This window comes from Mus caroli, chromosome 12 (assembly GCF_900094665.2).
Source record: "Mus caroli chromosome 12, CAROLI_EIJ_v1.1, whole genome shotgun sequence".
In the NCBI taxonomy this organism is placed as follows: domain Eukaryota; kingdom Metazoa; phylum Chordata; class Mammalia; order Rodentia; family Muridae; genus Mus; species Mus caroli.
In genome coordinates, this window is record NC_034581.1 from 75,181,779 (window position 1) to 75,198,002 (window position 16,224).

The following is a 16,224-nucleotide window of genomic DNA, read 5'->3' on the forward strand; positions in this document are numbered from 1 at the left end:
CTCTCTCTCTCTCTCTCTCTCTCTCTCTCTTTCTTTTTTTGACAGGGTTTCTCTGTGTAGCCCTGGCTGTCCTGGGACTCTCTCTGTAGACCAAGCTGGCCTCAAAGTCACAGAGACCCAACCTGCCTCTGCCTCCTGAGGGCTGGCATAAAGGTGTGGGCCACCACCACCCTGCCCTTTCTTTTTGTTTCTCTCTCTCTCTGTCTCTCTCTCTCAAAATATTTCTTTTGTTTTAAGTATTTTTGTGAGTACCTACAAGTATGTATGTGTACCATGTGCATGCCTGGTGCCCAGAGAAACAGAGGAAGGCATTGGATCCCCAGGCACTGGAGTTACAGGGAGTTGTGAGCTGATGTGGGTGCTATGAGCTGAATCCCTGTCTTCTGGGAGAGTAGCAAGCATTCTTAACTGCTGATCCATATCTCCAGCCCATTTCTGCTTTCAACCACACAATAGCTTTCTAAAGGAAAGAGTCTCTGTTTCCCCGTGTTCTCTCTCTGGCTTCTGGCTTATCTTATTGGACATCCTCACACTAGTTTTCCTTGCTCTGTTCAATCTCCACTTCACTGTGTTATCCTCCAGACCCACTTGCTCTCAATGCAGAATTTCAGCATTTCCTAGGCCTCTGCATATTGTCTGCCCCAAGGGCCTCTCTTGGCAAGCTCACACTGAGTTGTCATGGAGAAGGTTTAGAAACATGGCAGGCATATTTCTGCCACCTGGAAACAAGTGGGTTTGTAGAAAACCACCATGGAGGGAGAGGAAGAGCTTGTGGATGCCAAGGAAGCCGGCTGTGTGCAGGAATGTGAGCCTGCACTGCTGTGTGCTACTTGACATTCCAGGCAGGCAGCCTCCTGCTAATCATCTCGGTTCCTGCAGGATTCCTGGGGCTTGTGTAAGACAGAAGGGCACAGACTGCATAAAAAGTTTGCAGATTCTAGGGAAATAGGTTTCTGTGCAACCCAATCAGGGGGATCAGGCAAAGTGGACTCTAGACACCAACAAAAATCTATGCAGCACGCAAGCAGCATCCATCACCCAAGTATTCCATGAGGCTGGCAGTGCCAGGTTCTCACGGGACCTGGGTGTTCTATGGCATGACACCCCATGTACTGCTCCACACTGAGTTACTGCAGGGATAGCCCATTTGAAGCACCTGATGACCTTCTGCCTGTTGCATTGTAGGCCAGGAATAGCTGAACCTTATTTCTGGGGACTCTTGACACCTTTATTACATCAAGATTAGATAGTAACATTAAATAAACTAAGCAATAGATTTTTCTCTTGCTCGGTAAGTGCAATCAACTGCCTTCTAAGTCATCCTAAATTCTGGTACTTGGCACGTATGCCAAGCTGATGTACACAGTGGAGATCATGACTCAGAGTTACAGAGCCGGCTGCCTTTACCTCTGGAGGATTTCTCTGCTGCTTGGGCTAATCATGAGATCCATCCCAGTGCCCGGATAGAGAAAAGAATCTCAAAAGATTCCACAGACTTCTTAACTGGTTTGATTATAAGCACAAGAAATTATACATTCTCATTACTCATATTTGTGTTTGTGTGTGTTTGCGCATGTGCAAGCAGGTACACTTGTGAGTGTGCATGTGGAAATCAGATAACCCCAGGTGTCATTTTTGGGAGCTGTTTTATCTTTTTTTTTTTTTGAGACAGGATTTCTCATTAGCTTGGAGCTTGACATTTGGCAAGGCTGGCTGGCCAGCATGCATCAGGGAACTTCCTGTGACCATTCCCAGGGCTGGGATTGCAAGTACATGCCGCCATGCCTGGCTTTCCTACAAAGACTCTGGGGCACTGAGTTCAGGTCCTCATGCTTGCACATTAAGCAATTTACAGATTGAGCTATTGAGCTATGTCCCTCCACACTTTTTTTTTTTTTTTTTTTTTGAGGCAGGATCTTGCTATGTAAACCAGGATGCCCTGGAATTTCTGCACTACCACAAAAAGTTCACATACTCCTCTCTCTCTCTCTCTCTCTCATTTTATTTTAAGTGTGTGGGTGCTTTGCCTACATGCATGTGTTCCACCTGCATGTAGTGTCATCAGAGACCAAAAGAGAGCATCAGAACTCCCATGACTGGGCCTGTGACTGGGGTTACAGAGGGTTAGGGGCTGCCCTATGGGTGCTAAGGATGGAGGCCAGGTCCACTGGAAGTGCAGCCAGTGCTTTTAACCTCTGGGCCATTACTCTAGCCCTCCTTTTCTTTTTTTCCTTTCTTCCCCTCTCCTTTCCTCCTTCTCCCTAACCTTCCTTTTACTTGTTTTAATAACCTCCCATAGCTAGCCCTTATCTAGCCCTTATCTTGCTAGAGAAGTTTTATTCACGTCCTCCTTCTCTCCCTTTCCCTGTGGCAACAGAGTCTGACTTCGTAACCCAGGGCTTTGTTACACCCACATTAAGGAGATGAAAACGGCTCCATTCCCCATCCCTTTCTGTTGTGAGTCTTAGACAAGAAGCAGGAAGGGCTTCTTTGGCTAATGCCACATGTGTTTCAGGTGGGGTGCAGACTAGTTCAGAGGAACCCCCACTTCAGGAAGGAAGCAGGCTTTGCCACTCAAATCCCCGGCTTCACATAAGAGTAGAACCAGTGCTTACCTGTGTCTGAAGGAGTAGCTTATCACAGCTGGCAATACTAATGGCACCCAGAAAAAAAATGGAATAATGGCAGGCCTCAAAACATTGAGACCAAAGAGGTGGAGTTTCTTTTTATTACTCTAGTACTCTAACCACTTTAATTTTTTTAAATTAATTGATTTGTTTTATCAGTAGGACAAAGTCTTCCAGAAAACCTGGAGATACTTGGAATCTGAGTTCTGGATCCTTGCAGCCAGCCCATACATCACAATGCATGGAGTGTCTGGAGTGGGAATTCCCCACACAGGCACATCTGGCTGCGGAGAGGGTTGCTTCTAGCACTCTAGTGGGTAGATGGATGGATGGATAGATGGTGCCAGCTTCCCTCTGAACTTGAAAATTTTCATCTAGAAGCCCAGAAAATAGAAACCAAGCTCTGGAGAACACGATTCGACAGCCAGAGAAGAGTTACAAAGGAGCACTGAGGTAGAGGATGGTTTAAATGTGAAACGTCTCTCAAGTGGTGAAGACTGGGTCCCGGCTGGCGGAGCTAGTCTAGGTGAATGTAGAATCTTTGAGGTGGGGCATAGCTTGAGGAAGTGAGTGGGTTATAGGAACCTTGGCTTTGAAGGTGATGTCCGCCCCTGATCCCTGTTTGGCTTTCTGCTTCCTGTTCACCATGAGGTGAACTGTCGCATCCACGTGCCCCTGTAGCCATAATATTTTGATCCAGCACAATCCCAGAATCAGTAGAGCAAGGACAACAGACAGAAACCTATGAAACTGTACTGAGATGGACTTTTTTTTTTCTCCATTAAGTCGTGACCTGTCACAGAGGCGCAAAAAATAGCTAATACTAGGAGGCAAGGAGAACATACCAGTGGGAGCTCACCACAGAGGCAAATGGAACATGATCTGGGCTTGTCTTCTACAACAAGGATAGTTCAACTTGAATATGTAACGTGAACCACATGGGGATCTTTGGGGGGGGGGGAGAAGCCAGACTCTGATGTAGAAGGAGCCCAAGTTATTTATGTCTAAGCAACTCCCAAGTGATACCATGTTGTGGTCTGTGGATGTCTTAGGGCTTAGGGTAGAAGATGCTGGAGCAGTGCTCCCCAGCAGTAGTGCTCCCCAGCAGTAGTGCTCCCCAGTAACAGTGGATCTCAACCTTCCTAACACTGCGACCCTTTAATACAGTTCCTCATGTTGTGGTGATCCCCCAACCATAAAATTATTTTGTTGCTACTCCATAACTCTAATTTTCTACTGTTACAAATTGTAATGTAAATATCTGTGTTTTCCAATGATCGTAGGTAACCCCTGTGAAAGAACCACTGAACTCCCCAAAGGGGTCAAGACTGCAGGTTGACAACCATTGCAGTAGAAGTTTCTGTGGTGCTCTAGATTTGTGCTATTGGAAATCACAGCCTCTCCAACACATGGCTGCTGGCCACTTATCATGTATGGAGCTGAATTTTCAGCTTTATTTAAATGTAGTTAGCTTAAATTTAAGGAGACTCAGACTCTCACGGTTGCTCAGTTGGGAAGGATAGATCTACAGCAGTGGCATCAAGCTTGAGTGTGTGTTAGAATCATCCAGATATAGCTGAAACCCAAACTGAGGGTCCTACCCCTTATGTCTGATGCTGGGCAGTTACTGGTCCAGGGACCACCCTTTGAGTACTTCTGCTAGAGAAGGGGCACCACCCCAGATGTGGTAAGGTTTAGCATCAGTAAATGGGCCCCTTGTCTCTTGGCAAAGAGTTTCATTCCACCTCATTGTCAACAGGTTTGCTGACGGGTTACAAAGAGCTATGATCAGGCCACCCTAAAGAAGCCTTTTTACATTTATAAAATACCATTCCCACTGATTACAGGAACAAAAAACCACCCTGGATAAATAAGTGTATTGTCCAGCCATGCTAACTGCACAGCATTTGCTGGATAACTGGAAAAACTGCTTAGTGGCTCAATTTTATCACTTATAGAACGGGACTAATACTGCTTATCTCACTGTGAGGATTGAGTGCTTTAAAATGTGACCCTTGGAGACAGAAAGATGGTTTCGTCGTTAAGAGCGCTTCCCGAGAATGCAGGTTTCATTCCCAGCTCAATATGGCAGCTCGCAACTATCTGCAACTCCAGTACCAGGGACCATCCTATACCCTCTTCTGGCCTCTTGGGACAGGGGACCAGGCACACACCTGGAGTGCAGACACACATGCACGCAAACAAAATGTCCACACACATAGAAATAAAAAGGATAGCAATAAATTTAAACGTCCACCTGCACGGCGTAAGGGCTTCGAATGCATCAGCTATTATCATTCTTGTAATCCCACCTCAAGCTTAGCAAATCTCCCCCTTCTGCTGTGCACTCTGTTCATCCTGTGAGTACTTTGCAAACAAGCAGCTATTCCTGGGAGGAACATTCTGCCTACACTCATATTTTGCTGAGGGCTCAGGAGACTTCTAAGATCCCGTGGGGCTTCCTTCTTAGGATATCCAAGGACAGATGAAAAGCGACAAAGCCACTTGCTATGTTCTTCATCTTCACATCCAATGCACAGCCCATCTGCCTTAGCATCTCTGTGGATCAATGTACATCCATAAAGCACAAATTTCAAAATCACTGTCCATGTCAACTTTACTGCCTAACAAAATAGTTTGGTATTTAAAAAAAAAAAAAAAAACACCAAAAACCATACCCCTTCCCACCCTCAGCCAACCTGAGAGTAATGCATAGCCCCGGGGGAATCATTATTCCCCTTCCTTTGAGATTTGGGGTCTTGTTATACAGTGATTGACACAGGCAACCCCAGAACAGATGCCATCCAAATCTGGTACCCCCAACTCTGTGCCTGGCTTAAACTCAACCACTCAAATTCCTTCCCTTACCAACCCCCAAGACCAGCCAAAACTGTCCACTAATTGAGCACTGTTTTCGATGGCTTTTAAAGCAAGAACCATTTTAACAACGTCCTGCCAAGTAGGATCTATGTCTCCATTTAACACATAACATGGGCAGGTGGGAGAGTGCTGGATTGGTCTGAATGAGACAAGACACTTGCTCCTTTGGCAAATCCCTTGCTCTGAAAGTGTGGTAATTGTGTGGAGTTGATTTTCACAGCTCTGTGAACGCCATTCATTCTGTCACTCTCAGATGGTCTCAAATGTCAACCGTAGGACACCTAGATTCCATCTCCTACTCAATCTCTCTCACATAAGTGAAGGAACACACTGGGGAGGTAGGGCTTAGTACAACCTGAAATGTCCTAGTCATCCAGGAAGCTCAATAGAAGACCTGGAAAATGCAGATACCACTTAATAGACCAGAGGAATAGTCCTCTGATGGAATCCGTTAGCCCACTAGGAGAAGATGGAAGCCCCCCCCCAAAGAATCGGTTGGTTCCCTGAGAAATAACTTACTGCTCTCTGGGAGAACATGAGAGCCACGAGTTACCTCCTGCTTCAGAACCCCAACTAGGATTGTTAGTGTTGGTGCACCGACTCATGTGCGCTGAATACAGTAGATGTGATGTGAGTCATCTTTCTGACAGTCCTGTGAATTGTGAAGGATTCAGAGACAAAAACATGCTATCAGTACTGTGCCAGTGGAGAGGAAGAAAGATACAAGCAGCTCAAAGTGACAGATGATTGGAAAATCACATGGAACTGGTATTCCTGCTCATAAGGGGTGTGAGTGCACGTGATGAATGGGAAGGGCTTTTGTCATCTCTAGGCCATAACTGCACACGATGAATTGGGGAGCAATAACTGCAAATAACTGTGTTGTCAGCGATCTTCAGAAGAAGATGTCCCACGTCCCCCATGCCCTAACAGCCTAGTTCCTCTAACCTGTACTAGCCTTGACCTGTTAGAAGCCAAGCAGCATCAGGGGTAGTTGTGCAGGAATGGGGGCAAACTGGTGTGTGTGAAGGGCACATTAAGCAGGAGGATGTGCGGGTAGAGAGAATGCCTGAGAGTTTTGAGCCAATGAGGTGTCCTTCTGTAAAGACACTCATAAGCAGGCTGGGACCAGTTGTAATACAGGTGCTACACCAGACACGCAAAGTCGGGCACCACATAGAACACCTAAGCGTTCTAGAACCTAGAGATGTCTGCTGCTGGTCCCCAAGAGCTCCCTTTCCAAGCTGTGTCCACTGGGCAATGATGATGCATGTCTGTAATCCTGGGTCTTGGGTGCTTGGTGAGAAGGACGGCAAAATGAGGACTAGCCTGGGCCACACCAAGACTCTATCTAAAAAGCAAAACCACGTTTACCAACACATATGTCTTTATGCTCTTGCCAAGCTTCTCTAAGATATAAAGATACAGCTGTAGTTCCACAGTGGGAAAAGGCAAGTCTACCTAGAAACCTGTGGGTCACGTGAGGTTTGATTTGTTTGTTTCTTTGAGGCAGGGTTTCTCTGGTGACCAGGCTGGTCTTGAACTCACAGAGATCCATCTTCTTCAGCCTCCCGAGTGCTGGGATTAAAGGTGTGCACCACCACGCCCTGCTTGGGGGGACTTTTACATTGGAGATATTTCTGAAATGTTGGCTGTCTTAGCACGAGCAGCTGCCCCCTGCATGATGAAGCAGACACCCATTTGGTGAACAGGACTCTGTACGGCCTAAGGCTTGGTTTTCTGGATCCATGATGACTGTTTATGCCTCCTCTCTAAAATGACCTAGAACACCCTGGAAGTGATATTCTCAATCTTTCTATCTCCCATGCCTCATAATTTTAAGGATACAGCATTATAATTTGACCCAATTAATCAGGCCTTTTGTGAAGGAAAAATAGCAGCACTGACTCCATGGTGGCTGATTGGCAGACGGCCTGTCTCTAGGAGACTAAAGTGTTTTGTGGGACAATGAGGGCTACCTGAGAATGTGTATGTCTAGGTGGGAAGGTAAGCAAGCCCAATGGGGGCAGAAAAAAAGACATGCTTATGACGTTGTAGCACAAATCACCCCTAAGGTCAGTACGGAGGGATTCAATTTCACCAACATCATGAGTAGTATTTGGGGGTCAGGAGTGGTGGTGTACTCCTTTAATCCCAGCACTTAGGAGGCAGAGGCAGGTGGATCCCAGAGTCCGAGGCCAGCCTGGTCTACAGTTTGAGTTCCAGGACAGCCAGGACTACACAGAGAGACCCTGTCTCAAAAAAACAAACAATCAAACAATAGTATTTGTCACGTAGTATGTGCTTAGTGAAGATTTGTTGACTGAATGGAGGCCTGCATAAACTGTTCTATACCGATTTTCTCTGGTCACCATTCATCCATACTCCCAGCTTCCTCTCTGCCCAATATTTATGTACTTATCTACGTGAGATTCTATATCATGGGCTACATGGGATTTGATGTTAAATAAGATGTAGCCCCTCTACAGAGCTACAACTGTCTCAACAGACTGTGTAATGGAGGGAGACTGTTAAAGACTACATAATATCCAGAATTCAGACTATATTTTCATTGTTGTACCTTGGATGTAGTTTGCCTCTCAGACAGTTTATATGCTGGGGTCTTGGTTGCCATGGTGATAGTACTGAGGTGTTGGGACCTTTAAGAGGTGGGGCCTAATGAAAGGTAATTACATTATGGATGCAATGCTAGTCTTGCAGAATGGGCAGAGTCTTGTGGGAGTGGCTGAGTTCCTTTTAAGGGTGAGTTGACATACAAGTGCCTCTGGCTTCTCCTGTCTCTTGCTTCCAATCTTATGTGTAAAGCCTTCCCCAGGAGCCTCTGAAATGTGATGTCCCCCTGAAGTCCTTATCAGAAGGCAAGCAGATGCTGGCAACATGTTCTTAGACCTCCAGACTTGTCAGCAACAAATCTCTTTTATTTTTAACTTAGCCTTGGGTATTATGTTAGAGCAACATAAAGTAGACCAAGACATTCCTGTCTTCACTACCCTGCAGACCTTTTGCCCTTGGCAAATCCTTGTTACAGTTCCATCAAAACCCAGCCTTCGTGCTTCCAAAAGGAAATTTCCATTATCTGTCCAGATGGGTGTAGACTCTGGTCCCTGCCACAGCAGGATGTTGGACTAGCTTCATCAATAATTTCTTCTGGAATGGTTTTGGCTTGTTTTCTTGGAATTCAACTGAATTAAAGCTTTCCCAACCCTTCCCATCCTCTCATATTATTTTACACTCTCTCTTTCTTGAAGTAGCAAATGTTCCAAAAGAGTGAAGCTGTGGCCATTTTGAGGTTGGGGTCTCCTAGATGGCAAGAAATTCCCAGCATGCTCAGTCCTGGACACCTGCTAGAATGCTGTTTGGAGGCAATTCTCCATCCATCATCTCTGCTCTGGCCCAATGTCCTCTTGCTGCATGTCACAGTAAAATAAAACTTCTCCTCTGTGGAAATTTAAATTAAGGGCCCGAAAGAGACTTTAGGCATTCATTATCTTTAGAAAGAAACACGAACATTTCTTTAAATATACAGGTGATTCTCCTTGCATTTTTGTTTGTTTGTTTGTTTGTTTGTTTTGTTTTGACAGTGTCTTTCTATCTGGTACGGGCTGACTCAATATAATTATCCATCTACTTCAGCATCCTCAGGGTTAGGTCTAGAGATGTGAGCCACCGTGTCCAACTTCAGTAGAGTATCCTAGTAGATGGTCTGGAACTTGAAGGTACCATTTCTTACTGTCACTAGGTCTGAATTCTGTTTTTGTTTTAATAATACTTGGCTATATGGACTTTTTGGTAAAAATCTAGAAACTGTTTGAATCTTTACATAGTGGTTCTCTCAGTGTCTAATTTGTCAACATTCAGGCCTGGGCCTTTCCGTCACATGTGACTCTGGATCTGAATGAGCTTCTCAAAACTCTTCCTTCTGCACCAAATCCCCATGGTACATTACACTGTACAGTACGTCGTAGGAGCCATGTAGCTCCGTGTACGGCAACTGCACCTGCAGTTCCAGGGTGACAGAAACAGGAAATGTCACCGTCATTCTCACTTTGCACAAACTAGAGCTCAGGAACCATGATCTCAGTTCTACGTCGGTGGGGACTAAGAAAGGTGACCAACCTGAAGTCGCTCAGGAAGGTGGGGAGCAGCCTGGGTAAGAGGCCGGGTGAGACCGCCCGCCCGCCTGCTTCCCAGTGCTTGGTTCAGAACGCCCGATTGCCTCCTCAAGCAAATGCTCATGCTTTGAAGTAAGGTCTTTCAAGGGGAGAACTTTCCATGGAGGTTTCAGAAGCAACCCAGGGACCACAAGATCAAAGAACCATAATCACATTAATTTTTTTTTAGTTAAATGCTCCTGTCTCAGAGACAACACCAGTTATCACAGCTCACTGACAAGGAAATTAAGGGAGAGCCCACCCACTCAAGAAACAAGCCTCGGTACGTAGCTCCTTTCCTGGTACCACATCATCTCACACATGACACCTAAACACAGCTTTCTTCTACACAAGACTCCCCTTATTGTGTGATGGGATAGGGTCAAAGAGGGGTGTGGGCAACAGCCAGTCACTTTAGGGATGGTTCCACCAGCAGAAAAGACACAATAACACATCTAATGCAGTACGTCTCTACCCTGATTCCTTTCTTTTTGGTAAGTTTTTTTTTGTTTTGTTTTTGTTTTGTTTTGTTTTGTTTTTAACTTCCTGACCTTGATGTAATGTAAAAGGAGACGGTTGACTTTCCACCTTCCCTGGTGAAGACATAGCTGATGGGTGGATCTGAGTGGGGGAAAGAGTGCTCTACCAGTTAAAATTGCTGAGTGATAACTGAACCTTCTGACCAGGGAGCAGCTTGGTACTGCAAGAACCAAGTACCCCTCCCCGCCCCACACACACCTTGGATGCTAAATGACCATCTGTCTGTGATGCACTGCCCTGTCTAATGCCAGCAATCCATGTCACCAGAAACAAACGAGGCTAACAGCAGTCCTCCTGCCTCCCAACTCCAGGTCAAGAAAGGCACAAAGGAGACCAACAAATAACACTGAAGTGATGCTTTGGATCCAAGAGACCTTGAGGTACCAGAAGAGTTCTGATGGCCCCATCTAGAAGATGGGAAAGGTGAGGCACCAAGAGACTGATTGAATACTTCAGGTATAAGTGAGAGGGTACCAGGAATTTAAAGAGGGAAGACTCCTTTTCCCAGTGCCCCCAAGGAAGAGTGATACCCCTACCAACAATAGCACAGCTCCACACAGGCAATTCTAGCCCTTCAGCCACCACAGGCAAGCAGCCAAGGATCCTAAATTGTCTTCAGAACACTGAACTAAGTCACAGAGCGAATCCTACACACTCCAGGGCTCACCCTCCAGACTGCATTCAAGGCTGGAGCTTTAGGCAAGAGTGGCCTGGGCAGGCACAGAAGGTAGCTCTGCTTCATAAGGCAATGGCTTCTGTCTGCAGGAGCTGGCCCCACACAGGGAAGTGGGCATCAGACACTGCCTCCACTTACGTACATCACCTTCCATGGAAGCCTCATGGGGTGGAACACTGCTGCCTAAGGAAACCATCACCTCCAGGGATCTGGAGGATGGAGGGCTTCCATTAAAGCTAAGCAGCATCACCGATCCAACCCTTTCCCTACACCACTTGGGAGAATAAGGGGTTATTATCTGTAGATGATTGTCTAACTAGAAAGCCAAGGGACTCAACTGAGAATATTTTGGGAACAGGATAATTGGTTCACGTGTCCAATTCACAGTCTAGCGATATCTTTTGTAGTCGCTTGTGCATGAACTAACATCTTAGAAGAGCTGTGCTTTCTTGGGAAACTTTCAAGTCCTGTGCAACTTGTATTTTCAAAGATAGAGGTAAGTCTGGGAGATATTCCCTCCGCTGCTGCTACTTAAATCGTCTTTAACACAAATGTTAGAAAGATGCCCAAGGCAGCTGTGGCAGAGAGCCCCACGTTGGCCTCTGTGCTCTCTCCTACAGGGACCTTCCTCCTCCCAGCTACTTTCTATTCCAACCCAAAGACACCAGTGGATGTGGGTAGATTGTGCCATGTCGTTTCCAAATGGAGTAAGTCTGTAAAACAATGGTGACAGATGGAAAAATACCATGTCTGCCTTCTCAGTGCCTCATTAATGGTACATTAGTCTGGAGAGTTCATGGTGTGGCAGCTGTACTGGAGAAGCCTGGCGTTTGGTCAAAGTGACTAAGAGAGGCCACACCTGGCCATATCCAGCAGCACGGTCTGTCCAAGGCGGCTGTCATTTACGGTCCAGGCTGGCATGTAGCTGGGCCTCTCGCACCATGCGGTCAAAAGAGCGCGTGTTGGTCTCCTCCCGCACCTTCTCCCGCACATGGAAGGAGGCCCGGGCCGTGGAGCGAGCGCTCTCCAGCGCGCTTCGCCGTTCTCGAGAGAGCTGCTCACTGCGCTCCAGCTTGCGCCCAATGGCCTGCAGCAGCTCGCGGCGGCGGCAGTCTTCGTCTCTCTCTACCTTCTCCTTGTTGGCACGCTGGGCCCTCTCCTTTTCCAGGCGGGTCTGAACCACGCGCCGGGCCTTCTGCTGCACGGCCTCTTCGGCCACCTGCGCCGCGTGCTGCAGCCGTCGTTCTCCTGCCCGCGCCAGCGCCTCCAAGTGCGCCTGATGCTCCCGCTCTTTGCGCTCGGCCGCTTCCTTCGCCCGCCGACCCTGGAGCTCCTCTCTCCGCGCGCGCTCCCGCAGCTCCCGGGCGCGCTGCTCCTGCAGCTGCTCGTAGTTCTCTTGCGCGCGGCCCAAGCTGGCCTCCAGGGAGCTCCGCAGGCCCTCCCGCTCCTCCTGCTGCTGCCGGACTCGGCCTCGAAGCAGCGCCTCGTGGCGCGCCCGCTCGGCCCGGCTCAGCTCGCGCTTCTCGCGCTGCAGTTGGCCCTCTTGCCGCTCTCGGGCGCGCGCCGCCCGCTGGGCGCGCTCCCGGCGGACCAGCTCCGCGCGCTCCCGCCCCTCTTGCCGGCCTTCCTCCCTCTGCTTCAGGTTCTGCTCCTGCTGCAGCTTGCGCAGCCGGTCGTCCCGCGCGGCGCGTTCCACCCGCTCCCGCCGCAGCAGACCCTGACGCTCCGCCAGCTCCCGCCGCCGCTCCTCGCTGCGCTCGCACTGCTGCTGCCGCCTCCGCGCGGCCTCGCGCTCCTCCCGGCCCCGGCGACCGCGCCGCTCCTCCACCTGCGCCGCCCAGGCCCGCCGGCCCCGCTCCAGCGCGCGCTGCTTCTCGCGCTCCTCGCGCTCCCGCCGCTGTTCGGCGCGCACGCGCTGCTGCTCCCACTGGCCGTGGGCCGCGGCGCGCTGCTCCAGCAACAGGCGCTCTTCCTGGTGCCGGGCCAGCATGAGGGCGGCGATCTTGCGGTCGCGCTCGGGTACCCCGCGCAGGCCTCGCTCGGCGCGCACTTGGCGGACGATGCGCTCCACATGCTGGGCGGTCTGCGGCGAGTGGCTCAGGTCTCCGAGGCTGAAGCTGCGGGCCGTGAGCGGAACCAGAGCAAGGGCCGAAGGGCGGCCCAGTGGGTTGGGTGCAGACGACGCCGAGCCCGCGGGGCAGCTGTTCCTGGCGGAAGCTCGAGGTGGCCAGCGAAGCTCCCGAAGGCTCTCCCCGCTGTAGGACGACGACGAGGCCCCGGACTCGGAGCTCAGGGCACCGTCCCTCCGGCGGGAGAGCGAGTCCAGCGAGTGGCTCTTCCTACCTGTCCGAGAACCGGCGGGCGGAGGCCGGCTCCTGGCGGGGGGACTGGGAGAAGTCCTTCGAGCAACTCGCGAGGCGGGCGAGGCCGGGAGGCTGCTGCTGCTGCTGCAGCTGCTGCTGCTGCCCCCGCTCAGCGCCGAGGCCGAGGCTGAGGCCGAGGCCGGGGCTGCCGCCGGACCCTTCGGTGTGAACAGGCGCCGCTTCTCCTCGCGCATGATGCGCTCGCGCTCGGCGCGGCACTGCTGCAGTTTGGCCAGGCGTTCCGCCTCGTAGGCCTCGTACAGGCCGGTGGCCACGCGCATGGAGCGGCCCGGGGCCTCACGCACCAGGTCGGCCAGGGCTCGAGGCAGCAGCTCCACGGGCTTGACCGCGCAGCGGGCGCAGGCCTCCAGAGAGCGGGGGCTGGTCAGGACGTAGCGGCTGCCCTCTGCCTCGGGGCAGGCGAAATTGAAGAGATCGAGGTGCAGCAACGGAGACTGCTCCCGACGTCCACCTTCTGCCCCGCAGGGGACTTCAGCCTTTCGGGGCGCCGCCGCGGAGGCGGAGGCCGAGGAGGCAGACGGCTGCTGGGCTCCCTGGGCATCGGGGGGCTCGGACGCTGTGGCCTCATCCCCTTCAGAGCCACCGGGCTCCGCTCCCTCTTTCTCCTCTTCTGGCACCGGGTCCACCATAGCTGAACCTCGTTCTTTGTTGGAGTCCCTGAGATGACAGTGGGGCGGGGGGACATAGAGGATCTGTGAGCTGTTTCTCCCTCCTCAGCCATATTTACCCCTCCCAACTTAATCCGATTTCAGATTAGGCTCAGGGGCCTGATGGAACGTAAATCCTAAAACTGATGCCCCAAAAACTCAGGCTGGGCAGTTGCGGTGGGGGGACGCTGGGCCTTAGACAGCAGCCTCAGTCTCCCTCAGACCTAGAATGTAGGGCCTTTCAGGAGACCACATTGGCGTGAGGCCCGCTAGCTGCATCCCCTTCCTGCAAAGATTGAAGCGCAAGGAAGGCTGCAGCCAGCGAGGGAGGCGCTGGAGGATTCCCCGGAGGATTAGCTATTTGTTTGTAGCTTAGGCGGGCTGCTGGGATGCAGCTTTGCAAGAACACAAAAGGGGAAGGGGCCTGTGCATGCCAAAGTGCATTGCTGCGAGGGCCCCAGTTGCCTAGGAAGAAGTTTATGGTTGATTTCTCTCTGCCAAAAGGACCCGGAGCGCAGGGCCCCCGGGAGATGGAAGGGCTGAAAAGAGTCTCCAAAGGCTCCTCCGAGTCGGGTGATGGATTCTTTCTCCAGCCTCTCCAGCTGGGCTTGCTGGGAGCTCTCTGCCTTCCTCTTCCTCCAGCCCCCACCCGGTGTTTGCCCAAGATGCACAAGGCACCTGAATCCTCCCAGATGCACCCGATCTCCAAGGCTGAATGTGCAGTTAAAGGTACCATCAACCCCAGTATGGTGGACTCAGACATCAGCCGCTGATGCTCACCAGTTTCCGCACCGCATCTCAGGGGAGTGGGCTCTTAGAGCGCCGTAAACCCTGCCGCTCCATACTGGGAGCTGCTAGGTCTCCGAGCGGGTTCACTTACCCCAGGTCCGGGCTCCGGCCCCCTTGCCGAGGGCTTTTGTTCGCCTCTCGCTGCTCTCCCCGGCGCCTCTTCAGTCCCTGCGCCGGCGGGGTCGGGTTACTGCCGGCTGCAGCAGCCAGCGTCTCTCCATGGGAGACTACGAACAGGGTGCACACATCCCAGACGCTACCTACCCGGGGGAGGGGGAGTGCGACAAAGTCTCCCTAAAATAACGTAGCTCTGCTCCCTTGCTCACAACTGATTCTTAAAAAAGGAAGCTGGGTTCTTCCCTCGCCTCTGCATCCATCTCCACCTCTACCGCCAAGGTACCGCAGGTCTCTCGCTGCTCCTGGCGCCTCCTGGTGGCCACTTAAGGGTATACATTTCTTTGCTTAGAGGACGACAAAGCAATCAAAAATACAGTAACTACACATGTATGCATATAAATGTATGCATGCATACATACGTAATACAGAGAGAGATGTGGACATAGCAGTTATCACCAGAAACCTAGTCTTTGGGCACCTTAGGCGGGTACAATGAAGAAATCAGCATATTTCTCAAAGGGATCTTAAGCAGACCAACAAGTCAGCAAGTAATTGGGTAGAAAGAGGGCACCTGGTCCAAATAGTGATTTTTATTATTTAAGGAAAGCTAAGGTGGGAGAACGAATGAGAACAAAGAGTGATGCCGCATTATGAAATTGCCATTACCTTGTTTGCTCACCTAAATAACTAAAAACAGTCGACAAAAACACATGGGTTCAGGCAGCAGAATACAAGTGGCCAGCGGATGCTACTTCCAAGTCGCTAGTTTCATACAATGAGACTGATCCTGATTGGTGCCATGTAATGAGTGCTTTTCGATGACACCTCATCCTACCCTTCCATTGTGAGTGGTAGTGGCCAAAGACGTCCCAGATTAGAATCCTCCCAAGGAATGGGGGGGGGGGAGCGATGTAGCATTAGAGAGTGTGGTGAACTATGATGCTGGTTGGTGGTGATGCCCGCCTTTGATCCCAGCACTCAGGAGGCAGAGGCAGAGGCAGAGGCAGGTGGAGCTCTATGAGTTCAAGACCAGCCTGAGCTACAGAGTTCCAGGACAGCCAGGGCTACACAGAGAAGCTAAACAAGCAAACAAAGGAAACCATGAGGGAAAAGTAAAGTTTTTGTTTTGTTTTGGAAAGTGAAGGTTTTGAACAAGGAAATAATGCCGCAGATAGACTTTTTAGGAACATAACTCTATCAACAACAGGGCAAGGCCCAAGAGACCAAGGAAGCAGCGGGGGAGGCACTGCAGGTACCCAACACAGGGAATGTTGGAACCAGAAAGGGAGCAGTGGTAGCAAAGGAGGAAGGTGGGGGTTTGTAAATACAGTAGAAGGAACCACACTCAAAGCTTGGCTCTAGTGTGTGAGGTGAGGGATCAAGGATGGCTGC

At 50.5% G+C, this 16,224-nt stretch overlaps 1 protein-coding gene across 1 annotated transcript; it reads right to left on the reverse strand.

The window, feature by feature from the left end:
• Positions 1-8,425: 8,425 nt before the first annotated feature.
• Ccdc177 (coiled-coil domain containing 177) lies at positions 8,426-15,125 on the reverse strand. Its single transcript, XM_021179697.1, has 2 exons — positions 14,807-15,125; positions 8,426-13,936 (listed from the first exon to the last, which is right to left on the reverse strand). The coding sequence occupies exon 2, from the start codon at positions 13,906-13,908 to the stop codon at positions 11,794-11,796; it is 2,115 nt and encodes a 704-aa protein (XP_021035356.1). The 5' UTR covers positions 13,909-13,936; positions 14,807-15,125; the 3' UTR covers positions 8,426-11,793.
• Positions 15,126-16,224: the final 1,099 nt, after the last annotated feature.

Excerpts from the sequence above, each read along its gene's own strand:
- Ccdc177 (XM_021179697.1), bottom strand. The coding sequence starts at position 13,908 with ATGGTGGACCCGGTGCCAGAAGAGGAGAAAGAGGGAGCGGAGCCCGGT.